The sequence below is a fragment of the Fonsecaea multimorphosa genome (assembly GCF_000836435.1).
Source record: "Fonsecaea multimorphosa CBS 102226 unplaced genomic scaffold supercont1.8, whole genome shotgun sequence".
In the NCBI taxonomy this organism is placed as follows: domain Eukaryota; kingdom Fungi; phylum Ascomycota; class Eurotiomycetes; order Chaetothyriales; family Herpotrichiellaceae; genus Fonsecaea; species Fonsecaea multimorphosa.
In genome coordinates this window covers 867,551-893,659 of record NW_015971642.1, presented here as the reverse complement: position 1 = coordinate 893,659, position 26,109 = coordinate 867,551, and the positions used below count along the sequence as shown (strand labels likewise).

The 26,109-nt window shown below is 53.7% G+C and overlaps 10 protein-coding genes across 10 annotated transcripts; 7 read left to right on the top strand and 3 right to left on the bottom strand.

Moving 5' to 3' along the window:
* Positions 1 to 414: 414 nt before the first annotated feature.
* On the top strand, positions 415 to 2,331 carry Z520_05039 (uncharacterized protein; the record flags this gene model as incomplete). Its single annotated transcript, XM_016775543.1, has 1 exon — positions 415 to 2,331. One exon carries the CDS (start codon positions 415 to 417, stop codon positions 2,329 to 2,331), a length of 1,917 nt encoding a protein of 638 aa, XP_016633586.1.
* A 1,677-nt stretch (positions 2,332 to 4,008) lies between these two features.
* Z520_05038 (uncharacterized protein) lies at positions 4,009 to 6,099 on the bottom strand (the record flags this gene model as incomplete). Its single annotated transcript, XM_016775542.1, has 3 exons — positions 4,009 to 5,217; positions 5,274 to 5,740; positions 5,817 to 6,099. 3 exons carry the CDS (start codon positions 6,097 to 6,099, stop codon positions 4,009 to 4,011), a joined length of 1,959 nt encoding a protein of 652 aa, XP_016633585.1.
* A 1,097-nt stretch (positions 6,100 to 7,196) lies between these two features.
* Positions 7,197 to 8,837, top strand: Z520_05037 (uncharacterized protein; the record flags this gene model as incomplete). The annotated part of the gene is made up of 1 exon (XM_016775541.1): positions 7,197 to 8,837. One exon carries the CDS (start codon positions 7,197 to 7,199, stop codon positions 8,835 to 8,837), a length of 1,641 nt encoding a protein of 546 aa, XP_016633584.1.
* A 1,466-nt stretch (positions 8,838 to 10,303) lies between these two features.
* Z520_05036 (uncharacterized protein) lies at positions 10,304 to 11,443 on the top strand (the record flags this gene model as incomplete). Its single annotated transcript, XM_016775540.1, has 3 exons — positions 10,304 to 10,695; positions 10,799 to 10,953; positions 11,022 to 11,443. 3 exons carry the CDS (start codon positions 10,304 to 10,306, stop codon positions 11,441 to 11,443), a joined length of 969 nt encoding a protein of 322 aa, XP_016633583.1.
* Positions 11,444 to 12,882: 1,439 nt separating this feature from the next.
* Z520_05035 (uncharacterized protein) lies at positions 12,883 to 15,091 on the top strand (the record flags this gene model as incomplete). Its single annotated transcript, XM_016775539.1, has 5 exons — positions 12,883 to 13,630; positions 13,685 to 13,887; positions 13,966 to 14,158; positions 14,212 to 14,286; positions 14,343 to 15,091. The coding sequence occupies 5 exons, from the start codon at positions 12,883 to 12,885 to the stop codon at positions 15,089 to 15,091; spliced, it is 1,968 nt and encodes a 655-aa protein (XP_016633582.1).
* A 710-nt stretch (positions 15,092 to 15,801) lies between these two features.
* On the top strand, positions 15,802 to 18,229 carry Z520_05034 (uncharacterized protein; the record flags this gene model as incomplete). The annotated part of the gene is made up of 4 exons (XM_016775538.1): positions 15,802 to 16,722; positions 16,826 to 16,932; positions 16,979 to 17,768; positions 17,852 to 18,229. The coding sequence occupies 4 exons, from the start codon at positions 15,802 to 15,804 to the stop codon at positions 18,227 to 18,229; spliced, it is 2,196 nt and encodes a 731-aa protein (XP_016633581.1).
* Positions 18,230 to 19,541: 1,312 nt separating this feature from the next.
* Positions 19,542 to 20,335, top strand: Z520_05033 (uncharacterized protein; the record flags this gene model as incomplete). Its single annotated transcript, XM_016775537.1, has 2 exons — positions 19,542 to 20,098; positions 20,155 to 20,335. 2 exons carry the CDS (start codon positions 19,542 to 19,544, stop codon positions 20,333 to 20,335), a joined length of 738 nt encoding a protein of 245 aa, XP_016633580.1.
* A 370-nt stretch (positions 20,336 to 20,705) lies between these two features.
* Positions 20,706 to 21,479, bottom strand: Z520_05032 (uncharacterized protein; the record flags this gene model as incomplete). Its single annotated transcript, XM_016775536.1, has 1 exon — positions 20,706 to 21,479. The coding sequence occupies one exon, from the start codon at positions 21,477 to 21,479 to the stop codon at positions 20,706 to 20,708; it is 774 nt and encodes a 257-aa protein (XP_016633579.1).
* A 1,135-nt stretch (positions 21,480 to 22,614) lies between these two features.
* Positions 22,615 to 23,109, top strand: Z520_05031 (uncharacterized protein; the record flags this gene model as incomplete). The annotated part of the gene is made up of 1 exon (XM_016775535.1): positions 22,615 to 23,109. One exon carries the CDS (start codon positions 22,615 to 22,617, stop codon positions 23,107 to 23,109), a length of 495 nt encoding a protein of 164 aa, XP_016633578.1.
* An 831-nt stretch (positions 23,110 to 23,940) lies between these two features.
* Positions 23,941 to 25,527, bottom strand: Z520_05030 (uncharacterized protein; the record flags this gene model as incomplete). Its single annotated transcript, XM_016775534.1, has 1 exon — positions 23,941 to 25,527. One exon carries the CDS (start codon positions 25,525 to 25,527, stop codon positions 23,941 to 23,943), a length of 1,587 nt encoding a protein of 528 aa, XP_016633577.1.
* Positions 25,528 to 26,109: the final 582 nt, after the last annotated feature.

Below are 26,109 nucleotides of genomic sequence, written 5' to 3'. Positions count from 1 at the left end.
CAAGTTACGCTTTCACTAGCCGGATGATCTGTCATCTAGAGGTAGAGAACTTCCAGCATTGGCCTCGAGCTTCATATAGAAGGCTGCATCTACAATCTCCTCGGATGCCCCGTCGCTCCAGGTGCCAATTGTCTTTTGCGCCCGCTCGATGCTGGGGAGTAGAGTTTCAGTCAATAAACAGCTGAACGCCGTGGGTGCCGGCGTCCGCCGAGTCGGAAATGTCTTGGCTGTCTTGGCATAAATTTGACCAATCGTAGAAAGGCCCCTGGTGCTTGCCGAGCGGCGATGACTCGCTTCAAAAGCCCCGCTTATCCGCCCTTTTTCACATTACTCAGTACTTATCGCTTGATCCTTCACCAGCAATGCCAATGCAACAGGAGTCTACTCTTGCCGCTATCTCCCTGCTTGAAAGCGATGTCCACAAATAGTCGACCACCGGTGCAGGCCAGCTTTCCCTCCGCGACGAATAAATCTCGCATCTCAGGCGGCCGGTATCAAGGCTACAAAAAGATCCGATGGAAAAAGTATGATCCCAGCAAGAAGTCTCCCAACTCAGCACCGGATCAGTTTGTACAGTGGCAGCCTCCGGACGCAGCACGGGATGAAGATCAGGACGACACTATCCAACGGAAATCAAAGCCTAGCGACGGAAGACAAAATCCAAATGCGCAGGCTCTGGTCTATGTCTCTCCACTGGAGCCTCTTCCGCTGAATGGGACTCGCGAGGATCCATTTCTAGTCCTGCCCATCAAGTCCACTGACGCTGTTCAAGACACCTTGGACTACTATATCACCATCTGCAAAGGTTTCAACACCGAGAGGTCCGTCGTCCCTGGCCCGGTCAATCCTCATCTGTCGCTCTTACTGCCTTTCGCGCTGAAGCATACCATTCTTTTTGAGTCTATCATATCAGTCTGTCGAGCATCTATTCTCATTTCACTTGGGAAACCCATATGGGAAGATTACGCCTTTGTTCACCACCGTGGCAGCGCCATAGCGGGTCTCAACGAAAGGCTCAAGTCCAGCGAGGCCACGGACGATGCATCCTTGCTGACCGTGACGATGCTCATGACACTCGAGTACCTCTCTGGCAATCAGCGAGGCGTGGTCATGCATTGCAACGGCCTGGAGAAAATGCTTGAGCTTCGAGGGCCGCTCTCTGATGACAAAGTCGACCAGAACTCAGATTCCGGCTGGCTGAAATTCATAAAACATGGTCTTATCGCATACAAGGCCCTGGGCTCCTTCGTGACAGGTCAACCACCAAAACTGCCTCGCGACTCGGTCGGTTACCTCAGGGAGACGTTTCAAGAACTAAACCTCGATCAGCCACTCGCTTACCCCGAACCTCCGTTTCCACCGGACCTGTGCATCATCCTCTCTCGCCTTCCCTCGGGCGTCTCGGAGCTCTGCGTCGCATCTAGAATCTCAATACAGATGATCAAGCTCCTCGCCTCCATTTCGGCAGCGACCACTCTCCTCGCGACTGAGACTGTCAGCTACGAGAACCTCCTTGACCGGACGTGGACACCACCTTCAGAATTACCCCTCCCTGATTCGTCCCAGTACGACGAAGAATGGAAGCAAACAATGATCCAGACCATCCTCTCTTCTCTTCAGCGAATGTCGTTGACTTCCACCGAGCCAGTTGAATACAATCTCACTATGGGCTTGCTAGCCTATGTCTTTCAACTCCGGGGTCTTGCAGCGGTAAACCTCTTCTATGATCCCATCCTCCGCAACTTCATCAACGCGCTACCCACCCACACCAAACCCGCCTCACTTCAGGAACAAAACTCGTTGGTTTGGTGCAGTATGGCCGTTGCGGGAGCCCTTGCTCTCCGTGTTGTCCCCATGCCCAACTCCAACTTGGTCATGGAACATGTTCTAGATCTTTACCCACAGGCGCGTCAATGGGCTCGCCTGGAAAAGATCCTACGCACTTTCTACTATACCAAAGAACTTGGCACCCATTGGAAAAGCATCTGGCAACCTGCCATGAAGAGGTGGGAGCAACGGAAGACACGCGACATCAATGCCAAGCCTGACGATGGTGCGAAAGGCGACGGGGAACCCGTAGAGCAATTCCTTCAGTCATTTCAGAACCCGCTGGATTTCCAAGATTTTGACATGAATTCCGAAGCAATAAAGGCACACATTCGCCAGCACATTGCCGGCGCGCCGAAGACGATACTGGAAATGTCCCAAGCTATGGGTCTGTGCCCGGTTCGACCCCTGGTATCATCGCCTTCCACATCCAGCTCTGCATCAGCTGCGACTACTACGTCAAGTCCGAACACTGTATTGAGTTTCTCACCAAAGCCCAGTTAAGAGCCTCTGGGGAAATATGTGATAAGTGGAGGAATGCATCAATCTCGGTCTTTACTCTTGGAGCCGAACACAGCTGCTTGATTGATTCGTTGGGAATATTGCTTCCATCCCTCCACTACCGGGGAAAGCAAAGCACGGTGTCTTCCAACACGTGTGATGTGCGCCACTCACATCTGTTTTGTTGTGGCATTATGAAAGCTTCCTGACAGTTTTGAGACAGTACAGAGTCCAGAGTCTATTGTTACCCGGAGGGGAGCGCCAAGAAGGCCTCCTCAAACAGCACCACCATCGCAATACTACAGTACTCGGGCCCTTTTGGATTTTAGTTGGGCAACAGTGGAATTGGTCAAAGAGGTGCTCAGCCAGTCTCACTATTACCGATATCTAGTCACCTATTTAACCAGCCCTCCGTGACGGTGACGGAGAATACACACACACACACACACACACACACACACACACACACACACACACACACACACACACACACACACCCAGAGAGAGACACTATCCTCGCAGCTAAATCGAGATGTTGCATAGGATTTTGAGGTGTGAGGAGTAAACACTTCTATATGAGTGCCAATTATCATGGTGATCACGACGGATTCTGTCGTTATGCTCTCAATATTCCTGAAAGGGCGGCCTTAGGGGGATGTGGGCACACAACTGACCACGGTGGGCGGCGGAGGCTTATTGCCTTGTCTTGTTCTTTCCTGCTCCCCCAGGCCGTGGAGGCAATGGTGTCATGGTCCTGTTTTGTTTGGTTCACCGGTCGGTTTTTATGGGTTTTGTTGGGGGCTTGACTTGACGTGACATGATATAATATGTCCTTTGGTCACACTCAATCTTTCGGCTGGTTACCGTCTCTGGCGTCGTGGTTTCGAAGGGGGAAAAAACCCAATCTCCTCCCCTTTCTTGCCTAGGTAGAACAGAGAACTCTTATCTGTTCTTCAAGCACTGCTCTGAGATCGAAGCGTGAGATTTCGCCGCATACCGTACGGTTTCTTTGCTCTGGAATCTGCATGAATCACACCACCCTCCCTCCAGAGGCATCTGCCTTGGAACAGGGCTTGCTCATGGTCATGCCCCCCCCCCCCCCCCCCCCCCCCCCCTCTGGGCGCATTTCAATAGAGGATCGTCCGACTTTTCGGCCACCCTTTCCCCCTTTCCCCTTTCGAAACCCAGTCCAAGAGGGGTTCGATGGGGGCTTCCCTGGCTTCGCTGGGCGTGCGCAGGTGAGGTTTTCGCTCGGGAAAACGTGTGTGTGTGTGTGCGCGTGTGTGTGTGTGTGCGCGTGTGTGCGTGTTGGGGCATTCCATTTCATTGTTCTAGGGTAATCGTGTCTATTCTGTCTGACTGCGGATTTTCTCTGAGAGAGAGTTTAAATTGGGTTCTATATACTCGTGGTATGTGGACGTGGAAAACAAGGGTGGGGGGAGGGGGTTTGTTGGAAAAAGGGTTGAGGCATGGGGTTAAAGAGGTTGAACGTCTTCCCGGGCTCTAGGATTTGCGGCTTTAAAACGCCAGATAATGCAGGCCCTGTCGCAGGGTGGGTTTCCCTGCTGGCCAACAGTTGACTCCAGACCGGTGTAAGCAAAAGCGACGGGTCCTGGTATCTCAAAGACCATTTCGAAAACAGTTGGACTCATGTCAATCGAGGCTCGACAGGCCCCTTTCTCACCAGCAGCGCTTCTGTCCGTCTTCAGGGCGCCATCTCCCAATGCCATCGACGCGCACACCTCCGAGCTTCTCAATTTCGTCCGCATCGACAATTCCTCGGCCGTCAAAGACCCATTTCGGCTCTCTCATGCTGTAGACGATGCGAGCCCATTCGACGGGATCGGTGGAAATCGGGCCTCTGGCCTTGGACCTGCAGTCGGGGCAGTTGTCCACACAATCCGGTTGAGGAGCGAGTCTGTAGTTTGCAAAGTTTGCGCCCAGAAAATCATCTTCCTCCTGTTTCGGTGAATCCGACCCGTGGGCAGGTCGCTTGGCGGGTGAGCTCGTTTCGGAGGCATTGCTGCCGTGCGCTCTTTGAGGCGCAGTTTTGAACTGGTCGCAGTCTGTTATGATCAGGATGGCGTTCGATTCCATACAAGCCTCATATGGATCGGTGTAGATCTTCACGGAGGAGCTTCCGCTCGCGATTCCAGGTGGATTGCTGACAGTCGCGTTAATCTCCCGAAGCATGTCGTCTTCGTCACAGTAGGGATCAAAAATGGCAATTTCCGCAGGTTGTTCCTCCAACAGAGTCCTGATCACGTCCACAGCAGGAGACTCGCGTGCGTCGCTGGTGTTCTTTTTAAAGGCAAACCCCATCAAAGTGATCTTCTTGCCAAACAGTTTTTCGTTGAACCTTTTAAGCACTTTTCTCGCGAATCGGTTGCGTTGCATGACGTTGATCGAATTGACCTGACTCCAGTAATGGGCCACTTCTTCCAAGCCTAGAGATTCTGCGAGGTACGTGAGACTGGCAATGTCTTTTCTGAAGCAAGAACCCCCGAAACCAAGACCGGCTTTCAAGAATTGTGGCCCTATCCGGGTGTCCAGGCCGATCGATTTTGCGACTTCCTCAACGTTTGCGCCCGTGGCTTCACAAATGGCACTGATTGAGTTGATGCTGCTAATCCGCTGTGCGAGCATCGCATTGGCCACCAGCTTGGAAAGCTCTGATGACCACGCGTTGATCTGCAGAATCTGGGACGAGGGAATCCATGCAGCATACAGACTGGCGAGGGCATCCGCTGCAAGCTTGCCGGAAGGAGTGCCGGAAGACCCAATAATAACTCGATCCGGTTTCATAAGATTTTTGATCGCTGTCCCTTCAGACAAAAATTCCGGATTTGATAGCACCTCAAACGGCTCGCCTGGTCGTAATGTATCGAGCTGGTAGATCTCGGTCAGAAACCCACTTTGCATGCCACGCGAAACGGGTCACCTACCGTGTTCCTGATGCGCTGAGCGGTTCCACAGGGGACAGTGCTCTTCTCGACAATAATAGTGCCGGGTTTCGCATACATGGCCACATCCTTGACAGCTCCATCCAGAGCATTCATGTTGGTGGCTCTCCCTGCACCGATTCCCGTCGTCTTCGTCGGGGTGTTGACTGCCAGGAAAACCATGTCCGCGGTGGAGATGCTGACTTGAGTGTCACACGTGAAGAAGAGGTTCGGGCCGCGTCTGGAGACGTAGTCAGACTCGCCATTGCGTCCTTGAGAGGCAGAATCGCGGTCGCTCGGCTCCTTGATAATTGCACCGTCTCTTGTCAATCGCACAATCTTGTTCAAACCCGGCTCGTGGATGGGTAGGTGAGCGGAGTTCCAGCGTTCGATCCGTCGCTGGTCTCTGTCCAGAACCTCGACGCCGACCTTGGGGTTGTGCAGCGCAATAACTGCCGCCGTAGGACCGCCTGCAAACGCGTGATTCGTATTAGTTCACCTCTATAATTCACGTATCTGCGGTAGAAGTTGGGGTTGTGTCCGTACCGACATAACCTGCGCCAATCACGCAGATCTTCCTCACATCACTGGGAACGGGCGCGAATAGGTCGGCAAACGAGGGGATGAAAGGGCTTTCGGCGCGGGTTGACGGGGGATCTATTCTGCGCCTTTTGGGCTCTTCAAAGGCATGAGCGAGGCGCGTCTCGAACGAGTCTTTGGGGTATGAGGGGCGGAACAAAGGACTGCTGTCGGGGGTCAAAAGACCCGTGGAGTCGTTACAGGAGCTGCCGTCGGAGGTGCCGACAAGCGAGGGAACAGCGAAGTCCATGGCGACAACGAGGAGTCGACTCAAGCGTGCATGAAACGGAGGAGGAGAACGGTGACCACGAGAAGTGAGATTTGACGGAATCAGGCCATATTAATCTAAAAACGAGCACGGCTTGCAGGGCACGGCGGTGACCAGCACCGACGAAATTGAACCAGTGTGCAGATAAGAGAGGCCTGGGGCTTTGAAGAGCAGACAGCGGCGGCGCCGCCAGCAATTACAAGATTCCGACTTTTCACCAGGGTGGAAGACGAAAAACGGGGCAGATGGGCAAATGTGTGAAGCTTCCCAACCATCTACCACGCCTCACATGGTCATGGGCCATGGATGGGCAGTGCGAGGGTCATGAGCGGGCAGATGAGCGGGTGCGTTTGGGGGTGTTTTGAGCTGGTGTCATTTGGGGTGCGCGAGGGAATCAACAAAAAGGGCGACTGTATCAAACGCACCGGAGCACGCGCATGGATTCCACGCCGCTGAGTGGTTCAGAGAGGCTGGACACTGTTGACACGCTCGGGACGCCTGCTGTTCAGCGCATGCACCCACGTGGGAGCCGTCAGCCTCTTCTACGCGTCCGTTTGCAAAATCATGGCCTTGGGACGCCGTCGCCACCATCAGCCTAAGTTTTGTCTGGTGGGCAGTGGTAGGCAGTGGTGGGTTGCTCATGACCCGACAGGCGCACGAGGATCCGGGGATCAAGTCCATAAAGAGATCCATCTCGGAAGCATGCAGGCATGACATCTCACCGGCAGTGGGCAGCGGGCACCAGGCATGAAATCATAAGAAACCCTCGTCGGGACAAACAGAGCGACGAGGAGAAAAAGTGTGGAAACGAACCGCCCGGAAGTGACAGAAGGTCAAAGGCCTCGGGAGTCGCTGTTTGACTGCAAATGCAAACTGACTACTACCTAGTAATTCCGTGTCACTCATTCTCTCCCCTCGTTTAACCCCCAACGAAGGAAAGCTCCAGCAAATTTCCACCAGCCTGAAAGTCGCAGATTGTGGGTTGTGCGGTGCAGGATAAGCAGTAGCGATAAGGATAAGGAGAGGGGCAACTGCGCCGCGCCATTCGGAACAACTTTTCTCCTTTGTTGACCGCCATAATGGAAGAGACCATGATGGAAGAGACAGAAAAGCTGCCTGCTCCCACCACGGCCAGCAGCACTACCACCAGCAGCAGCAATGACATGACAACGACAACGACAACGCAAGCAGGTACCGCCACTGGTCCTGCTACGCTCGACAAGCGCGATGTCTTTCCCTCCTACCTCAAGGGCAAGCGAGTCCTCCTCGCCACCGAATCCCTGGGTCCTGTCAATGGTGTCAGTCGAACCACTCTCATGCTGATCGAGTACCTCCGCAAGAACGGTGTGCAACTGGCCATTGTTGCTCCTCACTCCAGACAGTCGCGACTCAAGCCAACCAGTGGTGCAAACCTCACGGAATTCCGCCTGCCAGGCTATGAACTGCCCTACAATCCTGACTTGACCGTCGTATACCCCTTTCAACTCGACGATGTCTACAGGCACACCTTCAAGCCTGACATTGTCTATCTGGCGAGTCCTGCTTCTACCGGCTTTCAGATGCTGTTCCAGATCCGCCAGCTACAAGACCCACCAGTCGTCCTCCTCAACTTCCAGACCGATCTGTCGGCTTACAGTGAAATTCTTTTCCCTGGTCCTGTTGCCCGTTTCTCCGTATGGCTGCTAGGCGTCGTCCAAGGATTTCTGTTCAATCATCGAACTGTCCATACCATCTTCTATCCTTCCTCCGGCGTGCGCCGTTACCTTGAGAAAGCAGGCGCTCCGAGCAACAAAATGGTCCGACTGGGCCGAGGCGTCGACACGAGTTTGTTTGACCCTTCTCAGCGAGATGAGGCTTACCGCAAGGAACTGGCACCTAACGGAGAAATCATCCTTGTCTGCGTCTGTCGGCTGGCACCCGAAAAGGGTTTCGAATTCCTGGCCCAGGTCGCCATGCGGCTCGCCCAAGAAGGCTTTCCATTCAAGTTGCTCATCGTTGGTGGCAACATGAGCTCTGAAGTGGAGGATCAAGTCCATCGCCTCTTCGACCCCGTGGCAGAGCATGTTATATTCACCGGCTTTCGCACCGGTGTCGACCTCGCTCGTGCATATGCTACGGGTGATATTTTCCTACACTGCTCGATCACAGAGACATTCGGACTGGTTGTTCTGGAAGCAATGGCAAGTGGTCTTCCAGTGATTGCCCGTGACGAAGGAGGACCTTCAGACATTGTCCAAGACCAGGAGACCGGTTATCTGGTTCCTCCCCACGACCTGGAGCAGTACATTACTCTCATCAAGCGTCTCTCCATGGACAACAATCTTCGTGCGAATATGGCAGTTGCAGCACGAAAATATACTTGCGACGTCACCTGGGAGAAGATCAATAGGCGGGTTGCTTGGCACATGACCGATGGTTTGCAACAGCACCTTGAGCGAAAGAACAGACGACCGATCAGAAATTTCATTGTCGCCAGGTACCATGGAATGCGAGACGGCGTGGTCATTCCTGTCGTGGTCAGATTACGTCTATACATGGCGACGATGATCGTCTATCTTATTTGGCTGATGACAGCAGTTGTGCTTCTGCTGTACGGCCACAGAGTGTTTTCCCGCGCGGCGCAACTCCTACGAAATCCACCCCTCGTCTTGCAACGCATTCAGTACCGCGCCTTGAAACAAGGCATCCAGGAGACGCTCAAGAGCTTGAGCACAGAATGAAATGTTGTCACAGCAGACATCAGAAGATGACATGAGTCATGACAGATTGAATCAGCCCTATTTTTATTGCCTATTACGACGGAATGACTATTCTATCCTGGAGATGTCGGCGCCAGGAGGCTCGCTTGCCTGGGCTTTTCGATGTTCCCGGACGACTGCACTCCAGTCGGCCGAGTTCAACGGCATATGCAACCCCCAGCCAACTCCACAGACCTTGAACATTTGGTTTCTTCTGGAATGATATTGCAAGCCGGACACGTCCAGCAACTAAACAGGCACTCGAAGTTGAGCAGATCATAGTAAGACGCTTGAGCACATGTTAGATCGTAGGCTAGCGCTTAGTACATATCATTATCTTTGCGCGGCCCCCTTTTGGCGAAGGTTTGGGTGAAATTGAGCTGCTAAGCGGACGGAGTTTTGGTAAGAATTGAAAACCCGGCAGTCCGGCGAAAAGGTGAGGACTTAGGTATTGTTTAGAAATTTATCCCTTACCAAATATAGTCAAGAGCTCGTCACATACCCGCAATCCTCGCCTCCTCCAATGCCGCAGAGCGTGATATGTCGGGGAGACAAGCTGTGTTGACAGGAGAGGAGAAGGGCATTTGACAGGACAAGGGGGAAGGGGAAGATCGAATGGTCGCGAAAGGGCAAGTTGATAGATATCTACCTAGCGTAGGTACCTACGTACCTATGTTGCATTGCAGCACGACCAGCGATGTACATTTAGAGGCAAGGCAGCATCTACTCTACCACATAATTGTAACGTGAAGATAGACTCGATGAGTCTGGCTCCGTGTCATTGAGGGAAACAAAATCTCATCTGTGGCATACTAGTAGCCCAGCCTCTACATAGAAAAGAGCAATATCCCGATCTACATACCTCCTGACAGCCACAATGACCATCGAAGAGGGTTCTGTCATTGAGAATTGGACGACTCGTCAGTCAAGTGTAAGCAAGGCTGGGCTGTCCTAGGGGGGCGTGGAGATCAAAACAGGTTGAGTGAGGTCTTGATACAGTCGTCGTCTTTGCACTGAGAGATACCGAGGCACCGCATCCTCCAGCTACCCTTACTCCACCCTGCCCGGCAATCTGTGCTGACGCACTCTGACCTCTCGTAGAGGTTTTAGGATGCGGGGGAATGGTTCTAGGGCGGAGCGAGTCTGGAGTTTCATTCGAGGCACCTGGCAGTTCAGGGCGGTTGAGGTCCATAAAAAGACTGGTATACACTTTTCTCCGAAGCATTTCTTACGAGATCATTCTAAGAGGATTTGTTTTCTTTTCCCTTTCTTTGCGAATTCGTTTTATCCTTTTTTCGCAAGTTACCATCGTTCGGTGTGGCCGAGGAAGTATATATTGTAACACAACTGTCACGGACTATTGTTCGAGTCAGTGCAGTGGCCCGGCATCACTCCCCCTGCTCCGCTCATTACCTTACCTGGGCCCCCAGGACGGATCCAAACCCATCATGGCGCAACCCTCACCGACACCAACAGACCACGTCCACGACGAGAGCGCCTCCTTCAACATCTACTCCCAAGCGCTCACCCGCCGACCCCTCCCCTCCGACCCGGCCGTGCGCGCCGACATCGAGCACGTCCTCGAGCACGGCTACGTGATCATCCCGGACTGTTTTAGCAAGGAGGAGGCGCGAGAGGCGCGCGACGAGATCACGCGCTTGCTCAGCAAGGACTTGGACTCGTCGGACTCGTCGCCTTCGTCGCCGCTGGTCGGGCGCAACGCCTTCGAGGGCCTCAAGACGAATCGCATCTACTCGCTGCTCAACAAGGCCAGAGTGTTTGACAAGTTTGTCATCCTTCCGCGTGTTTTGGCGTTGAATGATTTTTTTCTTGATCAGGGGTATGTATTCCTCCCTATTGATTCGCAGGGGTGATTAAAGAGATCTCTTTCAATTTGACCTGGTCTGATCTGATCTGATTGAGCGCGGCAAACGGTAAAACAGGTATCTGCTGTCGGCATTCCATACCATCTCGATCAATCCCGGCGAAAAGGCTCAGGCGCTGCATCACGATGACGGGTACATCCAATTTCCCCGGCCAAGGTTGCCGTTTGGAGCCGCAATCATGGTAGCCTTTGACGAGTACACGGCTGAGAATGGTGAGTTTCTGCTTCCCAAAGGAATCAAGAACTGTTGACCGACGACTTCGCGTCTGTTTTGTGTTCAGGTGCCACACGAATCATCCCCGGGTCGCACAAATGGGGCAGTTCACGACGAGGCACGCCCGAAGAGACCATTCCGGCGCTCTGCCCCGAAGGCGGAGTGGTCTATTTCATCAGTACCTTGTGGCACGGTGGTGGAGCCAACGTGTCGGACAAGCCTCGCCAGAGCGCCACAGTGCAGTACTGCCAGCCTTACATTCGGCCCATCGAGAATCAAATTCTGGCCGTGGATCCGAGAAAGCTGGACGGAATCCCGCCCCGGATCGTGGAGATGATGGGGTATAAACACATGCAGCCCTTTATGGGTTATGCGGATGGACTGGGGCCTCGGAGGGCCGCGAGACGCATGGTCAAGTGGCTGCAGGAGGAAGTGGACCAAGATCCCCCGACTTTTGCGCACGGGTTCAGAGAAGACTCAAAGCTGTAGTCAGTTATGAGGAAAAAGTTATAACAGTGAGGCCGGGACGGGCATCCACCTAGGAGAACATTTGGTTGAGGCATCGAGGCATGGACAGGGCCAGAAAAGGAACATGCACTCGGCCCCCAGCGAGCCTATAATACTTTGTGCGGTATTCCTTTTGTCACAAGGCATCGAACTGAGTGATCCTTGGCTGTTCTTGGTCTTGAGTCATCCTCGCACTCAAAAGACCCAATAGCCACTCCCCTTATTTTTGACCAACAGCGGAGGTCTGTAAAAGCCGAACACAACGAGGTCACGGTCAACTGACGAAATACATATGTAATAAGATCCGGAATGGAGGAATCCGGAAGAGCGTGAAGAAAGAAAACTGGGAAAAAACAAACAGCATGTGTACATCATGATTGTTCCGCAGGATATCGTCGGAACTGCGTGGACGTGTCTGACTGACTGGTTGGCAGACAGCAACGACAGGCAGCCCGGATGTCCGGAATAAGAGGTTCCCTGGCATGCAACGGCCGGAAAGGGACAACGTGTGGGTTGGTTTTGGGGGAGGAGAGAGTTTCAATTGAGAGCAACTTTGATCACATTGTTGGATTCTTGGGTGTTTTCGCCTTCTGGTCTGGTGTCTCGGGGTGTTTGTCATGGTCACTAGCCTGACTCAGCGCACACAACGACGTCAGTTGGATGTCGGTGTCTTGTCATTGTACATGGGACTAGCGGGCCTAGAGTTCGCTAAATGATCCTTAGGCTTGCGGCTTATTGGAGGGAAAGCCCTGTTTAATCACTTTAGGCCGCCGGGCTTCTTGAGCTAGAGCCGAGTTGAGTTAATTGCTCAAACCTCCGCGCAGTGCCCAGGCTGCTAGGGGGGCCCAAAGGGAGATTTTCCAACCCTCTCCGGGTATACCTATTAGGCGCGGTGCACCGCTGGGATCACCTGGGATCAACTACCTACCTAGCTACTACCTACTCGCACCCACTGGGAGGGCCCCCAGATCGATCCTGGGACAGGCGTCCGGCCAACGCCAGGGAAGCACGGAAAGAGGAAAAGACCCAAGAAACCAGCGCCTCACCAGCTTTCCTCTCGACCTAGTTGCAACCTCGTCCGCACCTTGTTGCATCCGCTTCTCTGGTCGAGCTGGTGTCGGTGATCGGGTTGTGCCTCGTGCTTTATCCTCTGTATTATTCTATTGCCATCAATTTCTCAGCGGGGGTTGACAGTGGCGGGCTGACTGCGGGTTGCCGTCTCACTGAGGGATCGTCGGCTTGCAAACTCAAACTTCAACTCGGCTCACTCAGGTCGCTCAGCCGCCAAACTCCCTCTGCATCGCCGCTATCTGCATCTGTCCGTACTGCACCTCCATCCCTCGTCGCCGGTCCTCATCTTGCCCGTGTCGTTGATGCGACGTCCTTGAAGACACAAAGACTTCCCTGCAGGTCTTCGAACAATGTCTTCGTCAAAGCCTGGTTCGCGCCGTATCAGCTCGGTCAGCAACTCCAATACAGAACCTTTCCCTTCTATCCCCGACTCGCCGGCAGGCCCAAGTTCTGCCAACAACAATACCACCACGACCAGCACCACGACCACGACCACGACCGTCCACATTCCTCATCGTGGGAGACCCTATACCGTAACCTCCACCCAAGCCCCGAACCAAGCTCCCACCATTGTTGCGTCCACGCCGGACAATACCGTCATAACCAACGCGGCCCCTACGAATGCGGCCGTAACGAGAACCACCTATGATAATGTTCCTCAGATCAATCAGATCAATCAGCTCAACCGGTACCGGCCTGTCGGAATCAGGAGACTGCCCTCATCAAACCTGCGAGCGGCAGCACAAGATGGAGAGACCTCATCAAGTCAACCTCCCAACCGGGCTGGGTCGGGTAGAGGACGCAGCAGTTCTGCACCACAACGTGCCAACCTGGGCATTCCCGGCTCAAACACAATAACGAGGCAAAACACGCGCCAGTCACTCCTGCCAACCCTCGCCGAAGCCCCATCGGCACCGGAGCCAGCGGATGGCGCCGTGGATCGCGACATCATGAACGAGAACGTAACGGGCGGCGTGAGCAGGAGACGAAGTATCAGCAATGCTGCGCGTTCCATCATCAGCAGAATGAGCGAGACCTCGAGAGAACGACAAGGCCCTGAGTATGAATCAGAAGTGGTCGACTTGCTCGATGTGCTTGGTGTGTAATATGGACATTCTGGATAGCATTGGACGATTACTGATGGAAATCTAGATCCCGAAGTCTCGACATTGACTACGCTTAACAATGTCCAAAATTCGCTGTTCGTGCCCGACCTGGGGAGATGGTTAAACCGAAGACCAACCTACACGCTGAGTCGTCGGGCGACGCAGACCCGGAGGCCCGAGACAATTGAAGAAAAAGAGGCAGGCATGACTCCAGTTACCACCGAGGCGGCACCCTTGGAAGAGCCACCCGTGGCGGCCCCGGAAGAAGAGGAGGTGGGTGCTCCCGCCACGATGCAAAGGACCTGGTCATGGCAGCGCAAACCTCAGATTGAGCGCACCCACAGCATTTCATCGGTCGTTACGGACTCTCACTTTGCCGTGTTACCACATGGCGTCTCCCTCGAAGGATGGAGTGACGAAGACAAGGAGGCTCTGGACGACCATGTCAGGCACATGCTGCATTCAAAGCGGTCAAAATTTAAGCAGAGAATGATTGCCTTTGGAAAGTATATTCGGAAACGTGAGTCGCATAATCTCCCAGGCTTCATGTACGCTCGCTGACCCTGACAACAGCACTTGGATTTTGCGTGTTTTTGTATGCAACTCTAATTACTTTGTTTGGTTTGGCTTGGGTTCTTTTCTTGATCGGTAGGCGCAAATGTGTACTCTGAACGTGTCATTGATCGCTGACGGTGTTCCTTTAGGTTGGATTTATGTTGGAGACCGACAAGAATACGACGTCAATGTCATTGACAATGTGCTTGTCGCCCTTTTTGCGGTTGTCGGTGATGGGCTGGCACCATTCCGAGCCGTTGACACATATCATATGTGCTTTATCGCCCACTATCACCACTATACGTGGAGGGTACGACGAGAGAAGGGCCTGCCGAAACTGCGCGACCACAACGACCTCCCTCCTCAGACGGAAAAGGAAGCTGACCCCGAATCTGGGGTTCCGGAGGACTCCGAGTTCTCGGTTTTGACGCCCAAGCAGCAGCAAAAGCTCATGCACCACCAAGCAAAATTCTCCAAATCGCATTCCTTCTACAAGGCCCACGAGACAGCCACCCATTATGCGTTCCCGTTACGCTTGCTAGTGGCCATCGTTGTGTTGCTGGACTGCCATTCACTGTTCCAAATCGCGCTCGGTACGTGTACTTGGTCAATCAGCTACCACCATCGCCCGCAAGCCCTAACGGCGACAATCCTTTCGTGCTCCATCACGTGCAATATCACGGCGGGGATTTTGATCGCTATCGGTGACCGGAGGACTCGCAAGAAGGACGTGGCTTTGAGGATGCAGAGGCAGGCCTTGACCCAGACAGCCATCAAGAAGGTGGAGAAGCACAAGAGGGAGAGGCTGGAACACGAGCACGAGGCCCACGGTCGAGATGCCAATTTCGAAGTTATTGACGAAGAGACTGCTGACCAGGTTCATTCGAGGGGCCATTAGGCATGGCTCTCGAATCTACCAGTCCAACTGCAACAGAAGCACGGCGTTGGGGGAAGGCCTCTTAAATTGGTATTAGCCGACATGACCCCAATATGACGGACAATCGTGCACAATGGCCAAGTGTATCTGTTCCTATGGTGATTGCACGCTGGTGTCCAGACTATTTTGTGGAAAGTTGAGTGATCATAATACCAGCCTCGTCTCACGAATCCCACAAGGCCACACGATCTCCAAGCAGGCTCAGGGGTCGCGTAATGCATCCTTGTGCCCATTTCCCCTGTAGACACGAAGCGCCCCGTGCGCCTATCAGGCTGATTCTTAATAGGAAAGGCGCTCAGTATGGACGATGGCCTGGCCCGAATCTGCATGGCGTCAAGCTCCGGGGTAACCTGTCGGCCCCTGCAGGCTCAGCCTCACCAGCCTCAGTGGGCGGCCCAACACTGCCCTCGACGACCACCTTCTCGAATAAACGTGATTTTCCTCATGATCCTGCCTTTACCCTCCGCCTTTTCACTTGAAATCTGTCCCTTTTGCGTGAGGATTACTTTGGCTCATTCCATCACTGGTCCAAAAGCAGGGCATCGATGATGCCTCGCATGCTTTCCGGAATCTGCTGAGCACCGTTCCTCTGGGGCCTTCCAAGCGGCCAATTTTCCTCACTACTTTTCTTCATTCTTCGCAGAGTCAGTCACTCTGTCATCTCCAGATACATGGCTGAGGCTGTTCTAGGCGTGGTAGCCAGTGGTGCCGGCCTCGCTAGCCTTGCGCTGCAGCTGTTTGAGGTTGCTCAGAAGCTTCACGAACTGCGTGCTGACATACGCGACGCTCCTGTGGAAGTCCGCGAGATTCTTGACGAAGTCGACCTCTTACGTACCGTTCTCACAGAGTATCTCAATGTCTCTGGATCGGCCAACAATTCTGGTCTGGGCCCGACTCTTGTGCAGAAGCAAGCCTCGGGCCAGTGCTTGAAAGTCCTCAAGGTTCTGCGCGACATTGCACATGAACTCGAAACCCAGATACAGGCTTCAAGCTCGAGGCGACTGATAAATTGGGCCAAGGTCGAGGCGGCTTTCAAACGGAAGCGATTTGTGCGGCTCCAGACTGAACTCGAGAGGGCCAAGTCGACCCTCGTCCTTGCTATTTTGACGGACTCACGTTCGAAACCCTGCCTTCCCGACAGCAGCATCATATTCAAAGAGCCGGTAGAAAAACACCCCTCAGAAACTACCGAGCTCCCCGCGAAATCGGCCATTCTTGGGCCGCGTGCTAACAACTCAAGACTTACCAGGTCAAGCTCCTGGTTTGCGAAGTACAATATCGGGATCGCAAACGTATACGTCAGAAGCAAGCACTCTCCGCAACGAGCTGAGGCCGACGACAGTGCGCCCCAGAACGGTCTTCAATGGTCTATTTCACTCACGTCTTGGATCTTTAATAACGCAGTGGCTTTCATGCTCGACAGTCGTCCCCCAAGGATCCAGTTGACGCTACAAATCGATCGCCTTGTTCCACCTGATGCAGAGATATTTCACCTTTGTGCTGCAGGAGGCGCGATCGGCGTTGGGAGATCTATTGCTGATGGAAAATCTTCAGCATCAGACATTACTTATGAGGGTGTGACTCCACTAATGGTGCGTCAAGTATAAATTCATTTCGGAAGTATTTTGTAACGCCGAACTGAATATAGAGGCACATTTAACATCTCGCATCTACTAACTAGCATTTTATTTACAGGTCGCCGCGTACTACAGGCATGCCGATGTATGCCGTGTTCTTCTTGATGCAGGCGCTGATGTGGCCGCGACTATGCTTAAGGCCTACGGAAACACCACTGTTCAATTGTATGACCCCTTCTGGTTCGCTTGATTGGGCTAATTCTTCCCCTAGAACTGCTCTGCATTTTGCGCTGAGCGGACTTGGGATTTCACAAACTTCGGTGTCTGCTCTCTCGATGCATGTAGATCCATGGCAAGCCCATTGGGAGGCACTCTCGAATTTCGACTTTTGGTACGACCCCCCAATCACGGTGAGCTCAAATACTGCCCGTGTCCTCGTCGAGCATGGAAGAAGCTGCATTGACTCCGGCTGGTCACCGCCCTCTCGCCACCCGAATTCCATGGATGATGCCACCAGTCTGATGCCCGGTACTCTGTTCTATGGTACGCCCGAAGACTTTGTTTGGCTGACAGCGCCTGAGAGAGTCAATCTTGTAGGCTGGGAATTGGATCATTTCTATGTGTCTATGGCCTTGATGCAGTGTCTCGTCAGGAACTTCAACGTTCGCAGGATCTCCACAATTTTCTGGCGAGTCAGTGATCCATCAAACTTGGCGAAGATTTACGATTCATGGAACTGGACTCTCTTACACTATCTCCTTTCTCGTCTACCCTATGTTGATGATGAATATCTGAGTTTCCTTGTGCCAATGCTGGATCAACTGGTACACGCAGGTGCGATCGGGTTCGCAGGAACTCTGCGCAAACCCACACCGCTCATGCACGCTGCTCATATGAGTCTTGAGTATCATTTGTTCAGATACCACGTGTGGCAGCCTCAGCTCGCAGCCCAAATTGTGACCAGCGGCTTGAAATTGTGGTTGGAAATACTGGGAAGGGCAAAGGTGGATATTCGCAGCTACTTCGCCGCAGAATGCCAACGTGGAGCAGCGGACTTCATTGTGTGCCGTGTCTGGCCACAAACAACAGCAGAGTTTCCCGAACATTTCCTGGACCACGATTGGTACGGCGCTTGTCATTTCAGGACAACGCTCACGCCGGCGAGGTACACGATCCTCGTTATTTTCGCATTGAGGCCAACTACTACTTTCAGCGGCGCATCTATCCCGCGCCAGGAGGCTGGCCCGGTAATGACACGGAGGATGGTCTGCAAAGTACTGAAGATCTAGATCAGTCGCGGATCGATGAACGAGGCTGGGGAGACAGTGAAGATGGATCAGACCTGAGAAGCAACGATGATGAAGATGATTCCACGTCTCACAAGGACGCTAATAGCGGAAATGAAGAAGTTGACGGCTTCAACGAGCTGTCCTGTCCCGATAGGTGTCTGCTGGAGGAAAGCAGCGAGCTAAAGGCAAGGGAAACACCGAAGCTGCAGACGGACATTGGACTTCTCGCCTAGCAAGCAAGAATGACAGCGCGTCAGAAACGACGTCTTTGGCCAATTCTCGCCAAATATCCCGGAAGCAGTCCGAGACATGGACTTCAAGCTCTTTTGCTTCCTCTTCATGATGTTACTCGATGAAATTTCAGCACCCAGCTTGGTGAGAATCTGTCTCGCTGCTCTGTGGAGCTCCTCTCCCACCAAGAGTCATTTTCCTTCGCACGATCACCCAACACTCGATTCAGGGGCTGATTCTCAGTCGCGTCTTGCAAAATGGCCGAGGATTGCGGAACGAGTTCCACGAACAGCCTCCACGGGAAACCCTCCAGGCTCCGTAGCCCGACAGCTCAACCAGAGTTCTACTAAGCAGCGGTCGTTGTACGCCTGCACGCCCGCACGACACGTACATGCGGCAGTGCTACATGAATCAGCCCGCGCTGAATTGAATTCGTTCGCCTGCCTGGCTTATGCTGGTTGCATCGGCCGCAAACGCAAAGGTGATGGGTGAATGGCTTACTGTGAGTGCACTACCTGGTGGAGACAAAGGCGGAGGTGGAGCCTCACTAGCCATAGCATTACTAAAGTATCTCATACGCCATAATACAATCTAGGCTAGGGAGGGCCTCGTATGGATTACGGTGGATTTCGCCAACCTACGGTCCTACGTCCTTCTGAGAGTTCAAGATCCTGCCGAATGCGGAAACGAGGTTTGTGTGAATCGGCAAAGGGCGCGAGACCAAGAGTTGTCTCGTTTCACTTTAAGGCTTCAGGCACTTCGGGTCCTACACTCTTTACCAGGTTCTCTGCTGCTTTTAGAGTACGCTTGCTGGCAAACCCCGACTGGTATACGCTTGGCATATTGCTGGCATGGTAGTAGTGCTGATTCAGTGAAGCGTATCTAGTACCCAAGCCGCATGCTTTTTCTCGTTGGTAACTAGGCAATAGAATCCAGATATTCTATACTGTTGACTAATTGGAGTTTGTAATCGGTCTTCATGCGAATGACTGTCTCTTGGAAAATATGTTGAATAACATCAGCCAAATTGGGGTTTGTAATCGTACTCTATCGAAAGAGTGCGAGGCTGTTTCTTACAAAGGATAAATACTCCATATTGTCAACCGGGGCTTGCTATGTGCGTATTCAACACAAGGACTGACTGACACATAAAGAGGTAGACGGATCAGATATCAAGATAGTCAGACAGGCGGAGGGTTCTGGAATCAAAAAGAGAGAGGGAGAAAAGAAAAAAACATATCTACTCGTATCGGAGACATCTTGTTCATTTCACCAGCAAAGAAAAGGGGGAAAGGAAAGAGAAAGAAAGCAAAAATGGCCTCCAAGACCCTCGCTGAACGGGCCCAGACCTTCCGCGCCCTCCACCGCCCCGGCCACCCACTCGTGCTCGCCAACGTATATGACGTCCTCTCAGCCCAAGCCGTGGCGCCGCTGCCCACCTGCCACGCCGTCGCGACTGCATCGTACGCTGTGGCCCTCGCTGCTGGCACGAGCGACGACAATCTGACACTGGACCAGAACCTCGCTGCCGCGAGACTGATCGGCAAGGTGGCCGCGGAGCACCACAAGCCCCTCACCGTGGACCTGCAGGACGGGTACGGCGACAGGCTCGAGGAGGCGGTGCGTCGGGCCATCGTCGACGCCGGGGCCGTGGGCGTCAACCTCGAAGACTACGACAGGAGCAACGACCGGTTCTATTCGGCGGACGAGGCGGCGGAGCGTGTGAAGGCTGCCGTCGCGGTCGGCATGGCGCAGGGGTTGCGGGACTTTGTGGTCAACGCGAGATGTGACGCGCTGGTGCACGGCGGCGGCGGGATCGACGAGGTGATTGAGCGAGGCCAACGGTATTTGGCCGCCGGGGCCACGACGGTGTTTGTCTGGGGGGGGGGGGGGGGAAGCGCGGTGTCAGCCGTGCAGAGGTTGCGAGGCTGGTCGAGGCCTTTGACGGCCGCTTGAATGTCTCCCTGAAGTGGACTGGTGGGTTGACGGTCTCGGAGCTGGCGGATATGGGTGTCGCGAGGATCAGTGTTGGTCCGGCCATTGCGTTGCTCGCTGTGGCCGAGTATGGGCGGCAGGCGAAGTATTTGCTTGAACAGGCTCGCAGTTAGGTCTGGGATACGTTAGTGCAATGGCTGTATTGGAGCTCGTTTTTCTGTGTGAGGAGGCCCGTAGAGGGAGGAAGATGCTTTGGCGGAGGTCCAAGTCAGGATGGGTAAATAGGTTCCTAAAAAACAATACACACGTTATGTCTCACTCTCGCCGTAGCGCGGGTTTCCTGGTAAGCCCAGTGGTGAGAAGGGATGTGGCATTTGCATAGCAACGCGAAGCTAGTGAAGGTCATTGGTGATGTTGGAGAAGTGGCAGGATGGACCGGATCTGCTGGATCAAGAAAAGTAAGAAGACTTCCCCATTCCCAAATCCAGCTCCTTTCTGTCAAGCACTTCGGTACGTAGCTATGAAGCCAGTATGTACAGCACCTCACCCACCGTATTCAATCTTATAGCTCGACCGCCTCTCATGGACCGACGCCTTGGGCAGCGCGATCCGCAGCACTCCGTCCTTGAGCCGCGCCTTCATCCCGTCCAGGTCTACTGTCTGCGGGAAGGTGAAGGACCGCAGGAGCCGGCCCGCGTGCCGTTCCGAGAGCAGCGTCGTTGTCGTCGTGGGCTCGTCGTCCTCGGCATGGGAGGAGGATTCCCTCCGACGCGCCTTGTTGGGTCTCGCGGCGCCTTTGCCCTCCTTGTCGCCGTGCGGTTTTTCGCCTTCGTTGGCTTCGGCGTGGTCGTGTTTGTGTCCGTGTTCATGCTCCCGGTTGGGAGAACCTTCCGTCGTCGTTCCTTGCTCGGCACCGCTTTCAAATCGCACCTCCCTCCTAGGCCGGACCCCGAAGATGTCGCCCCATTCGTGGTACAGGTCTAGTTCCGGCGCCTGTGCCTCGATATGCAGGCCGTGGGAGCCCAGCCTCTCGATCCTGATGTCGTTCGGATTGCGGATGCCCGGGAAATCGCCTTCCAAGAAGTACGCCTCGGCGGTCTCCCTGACGGTGAAGTTCGGGAAGATGACGTCCTCCTCATACACCGATTGCCCCTGGCTGTGTCGGCGGCGGTGGTGTTTCTGGTCAAAAACCGAATCTAGCTCCCCCGAGCCCAGGAAGTCCAGCACGGAGCGTACAGACGAGCGGTGATATGGCCCGTGCGAGTCGAATGTAACATGCGGTGGTTTCAGGACTGTGTTGAGGTTCAACGGGGACATTTTGCGTGCCTGTGCTTTTGTATAGAGTGGTTTGGTGGTAACTAGGCACATTCGTCTTCCTTGGCTTCTTTTTGGAGTGTTCTTACATATCGCTTATGTATAATCTTCCAGCATTTCTAGTCTCCTGTACACCGTCACATGAGTATGCGACGGCGAAGCGAGGCGAGGCGAGGCGAGGCAGATGGCAGAGAAGTGTATTGTACTCACACGGTCACGTGGCATGGACTTACGGGTCACTCCACTTTGCGTTGTGCAACGATTTCCTGTCTAAATTTCATGGTAAGACGATTTGGAATGATGACAGTTCCAGAGCATTCGTTATTGGACCTCGTGGAGTGGTGTGAGCGAAAAAGAGCCTCAAAGATACCCATCCGGTTGATGATCGCGTGAGCTAGTTTATTCTGGGGATCTGCCTACCAGGGCAGCGAGTCTGGAGATATTCTCCAGCTCATTAACGAGATACCAAAAAAGAGAGCGTCTTTCCGATAATGGAAAATCATGAGCAGAATGGTGACGTTGCTGTCGGGCAGCTCTCCTGGGGCAGTCCAGACTTCACAAGAAAAGTATTGTCTTTAGAGATGGTCGAAATTGACTTGTGTGACACTGTTTGCGCCTCGTTTTATTGATGCAACAATAGTATGACTGTCGACCGGTGTGGTCTTGACCAACGAAGTTGATCAACCTTGTCTCGAATGCTTTCTCAGAACGTAAACATACGAATTCTTTCGTGATACGGATCGGTTGACTCGACTTCCACACTCCTTGGGGTGCTAAAGGTGGCATCACTCGACAAAATCCGGCCGCATTTGTTCGTCCGGCCTGGTTTCATACTCTTGCTTGGTAAAGACACCCCCGAACAGCCCAGCAGCAACTCACCATTGTCAGTTTGCCAAGCGGTCCAATACGAAGGAACAACCTGACAATCATAAAGACCAAGATCAGCCTTTCCCCGTGGGACGGGGCGAACCAGCGGGCTGGTCCCAGAGCACCTGATGGTCGACGGACCGGAAACTTTCAACACCTCAGACCCCACAGGTATAAGAGCTTGTGGGTTTTCCTGCTTTCGTGCCGTGGTGGAAGCCCTATTCTCCCTAATAACATCATATTCGCAACCGAACCAAGAAAAACCCTAGAAATGCCGGAACCAAACAACAACGGGCTCCACTCCTTGAAGACAAACGCCGAGGTGGCCGCCATGGCCGCCTCTGGTGTTTATGCTGCCAACGAACTCGGTAAAGCAATCTCAGATGACTACAAGGATGCCAGCGACCACTATATGAAGGCTGCAGTCGGGGCCGCCGTCGCGGTTGGAGCATTCCAGCTTCTCCAGAAGCAGAAACGGAAACGCGAAGAGGACGAGTACGACAGCAGTGAAGATGAAGAACATCACCACCGCCGCCATGAGCCCCGGCCCCGCCGGTACTCAGATCATGAACATCGCCACGAGTACTCGGAGTCGCCAGGACACACCAGGCGGCTCCTGGAGGAGGCTGTAGGGGCGTACAGCTTGGGGAAAGAGCTCTTGGGCGACAGGCGGCATCATGTCATCCACCTGGTCACAGAGGCTCTGGGAGCAGTTGCCGCTATCAAAGAGGTCAACCAGAGGAGCAAAGAAGCTCGAGAAGTCTGATCGAGTCGGAGCTGGTGAGGTTTGGATGTTGCGGGGAGAAGCAGAGTCGCATCATTCCGAATTGGCCGCGTCATTTCAGCGACCTTTTCATGCTTTGGGGGCGACATACCAGTCGACCGCGTTGTATGGGGAAAATCTAGTGCTTTTGACAGCCTCGCCCTGGTCTCGTTGACAGTCCCCGATCGCAACAGAAAGTCTCATCATGGGGGCTAAAATCCTTGCTCCATCTCTCGTTCTGACCTTGTTATCGCCCCTGCCCATAGTCCTGGCTCATTCCCCCAAAATCTGCAGGCAATAACCCCACGGTTGGGGCATCGACAGACATATCTTTAGTGTCATGCTCAGTTTGGTGTTGTCCAGACCCTCGCTAAGGTCTCGGCTTGCACAGCCTCATTTGGCCTGGATCTGGTCGAGTTCGAAATCTGCGTAGTGGAAATGGATTTCAGCCCCGAATACTGCATTTTGCAGAGTCCCTGACTGCGAAATATGGATGAACGTGTGGCATTTCGTGGAATAGTGGTAGTAGGAATACGTTGGAAATCAAATTCACGTTCATGAATTTCCAGGAAAGTGTGAAATACGAGGGAGAATATGACATGTATCAGCTTCGACGTCAAACTGGCCGTGGCCTAAAGTGTCCAGCTCCTCCGGCACAACCACAGAATCACTTGGCTGACCTTGCGTCCTCAAATCTCCCTCCCCCGATTTCCGACTTGAGCATTTGCTGATTGATCGCTGCAACTGAGGACATCGGCAGCCGAATCCCTCCCTCCACGGGTGGTCTAAGTCCCGGACTTTCTCAAATCCCGCCCGTGCCAAAGCTCGTCCGACCTAGACACCGACATCCTGGACGTGCTCAGCATAGCCCTTGGTTCGATCCACTCCCTTGGGGCTGCCACCCAACTCGACAACTTGGACATCATCATCATCATTCGTCACGTCCTTCTTGTCCAAGACGTGCTCTCCAAAGACTTCTGGCATGGTCTCGAGTGAATGGCCCTTTGTCTCGGGGTAGAAGAGGAACATGATCAGGACTTCGACAGCCACCCACCCCACATAGACAAAGTAGTACTTCCAGCCAATCGAGGCCAGCCCGATCGGGTTGACGAACTGGTTGAAGAAAAGAGACGCCTTGGTGCTGAAGACGGAGATACTGAGGCCCATTGCGCGCAGACGGTAGGGCAGAATCTCGGTCGAATACAGGTAAAGGGTCGGGATGAGGCAGAAATTGTAGCCCGTATTGAAGATGAAGATGAAGCCCAGAGAGCTGCGGCCTGCACTTGGCGATTTGTGCTGATTATAGACGGCCACCGAGGTCGCGAAGCCAACGAGCGACAGCCACATGAAGGTTCCGCCGCCGACGAACAGGACCCGACGGGGCACCTTTGTGGCGAAAATGACGGCGAAAAAGGAGGTGACGTAGCTGACGGTGGTGACGATGCCGTTGAGTCGCGTCTGTTCCTGCTGCCCGGTAATGCCAATACTTTCCAGGATCTTGGGAAGATAGTAGGAGATAAGTCCGGTGCCGCTCCACTGTCCGAAGACGGCGAGGGATATCAGGATCATGAGCCGCTTCCGGTTCTGCGGCGTCTGCAGGAACAAGCGAAGTCCCCTGTGCTTGGTCTGCTTCTCTTGCTGCAAGGCTTCCCACATCTCGTGGTACTCGGCGATTGGCAGTGGGTGATTCGGATCGCCTCCACCATGGTGCTTGACCAGGATTGCAAAGGCCTCGTCGCCGCGGTCCTTGTAGCACAGCCAACGAGGCGACTCGTCCAGGAACCAGATCGCGCTCGTCTGTATAAGTGCCGGACACGCCTGGAAGAGCGTGGGAAGGCGCCAGGCCCAAGAGCTGTTGATGTGGACGCTGCCGTAGCCGACCCATGCTGCGAGTACGGAGCCGAGGGCGAAGCTGCAATTGTACATGGCGGAGAAGAAAACGCGGTGTCGCGGGTGGGCCAACTCTGCGAGGAGAATCGGCGCTGCAGCCAGGGCAAGACTGATGCCGAACCCGATGACGACGCGGCCGCCGATGAACAACCCGATACTCTTGCTGACACACTGCAGGACGACACCAAGCATCATGATGAGGCTGCCAATGAAGATGGACCATCGCCGACCGAAGCGGTCAGATACAATGGCGGAGAACGGTGTCGATCCTATGGCACCAAGGGCGTATGCTGCGCTCGTGATCCCGAGCAATGCACCTTTGGGGTTCCCGAACTGGTTCTTCCACTCGTCGATGCCTTGGAGAGCGTTGAGGACAGAGCCATCAAAGCCGTTTGTGGCGCAGACAACCAGAGTGGCTGGGGCCAGCACGAGGTAGAGTCTGATCAGCGCCGGCGTCAAGCCGAGGCCTTTCTTATCTTCTAGTGCGAGCACCTCCGACACCGTGAGGGTGGTGTGTACCGCAGAGTCCATTGTGACTGGGGTGAATGGCACGAGAAGGCAGAGAGATAGAAACACCGAGCTGGTGAAGGGGGAAAAGCAAGGACTGAACGAGACGAGACAGCTCGCGACAAGCAGACAAACCTGCCAGCTTATGTAGAAAGCAGGATCCGTCGCCAACGCTATATCTCCAACATCTTTCTGGATAAATTTCCTGAGTCAGGACCCTGGACAATGTGGACATGAGGTATAGTTAGCTCGATATCAACCATAGTCATGCAAGCCGAGAGGAATCCAATTGCTCAAAACACCATCACTCTGTACCGAACTGCTGGTTCGCGACCCTCCACCTCCCCAAAATTCCCCATTCTGTCCCCGTTGTTCACCTTTTCCCCGTGGGGGAGAAGACTGAGGACGGCGAGAAACGGTGTAAAGGTCCGTGTATCGATCACCAGGTACTGTGGATGGCATGATTTTTCTCTCGTCAAAAGACGGAGAGAAACCCCTCGGTAAAGACTCCTTCGCTGGGCTGGGACGATCACTCGTTTCGTTAAGAGATATATCCAGTAGATGGGTTGCTCGTGGTATACATGCGTTTTTGACTTTGGCTAGTTA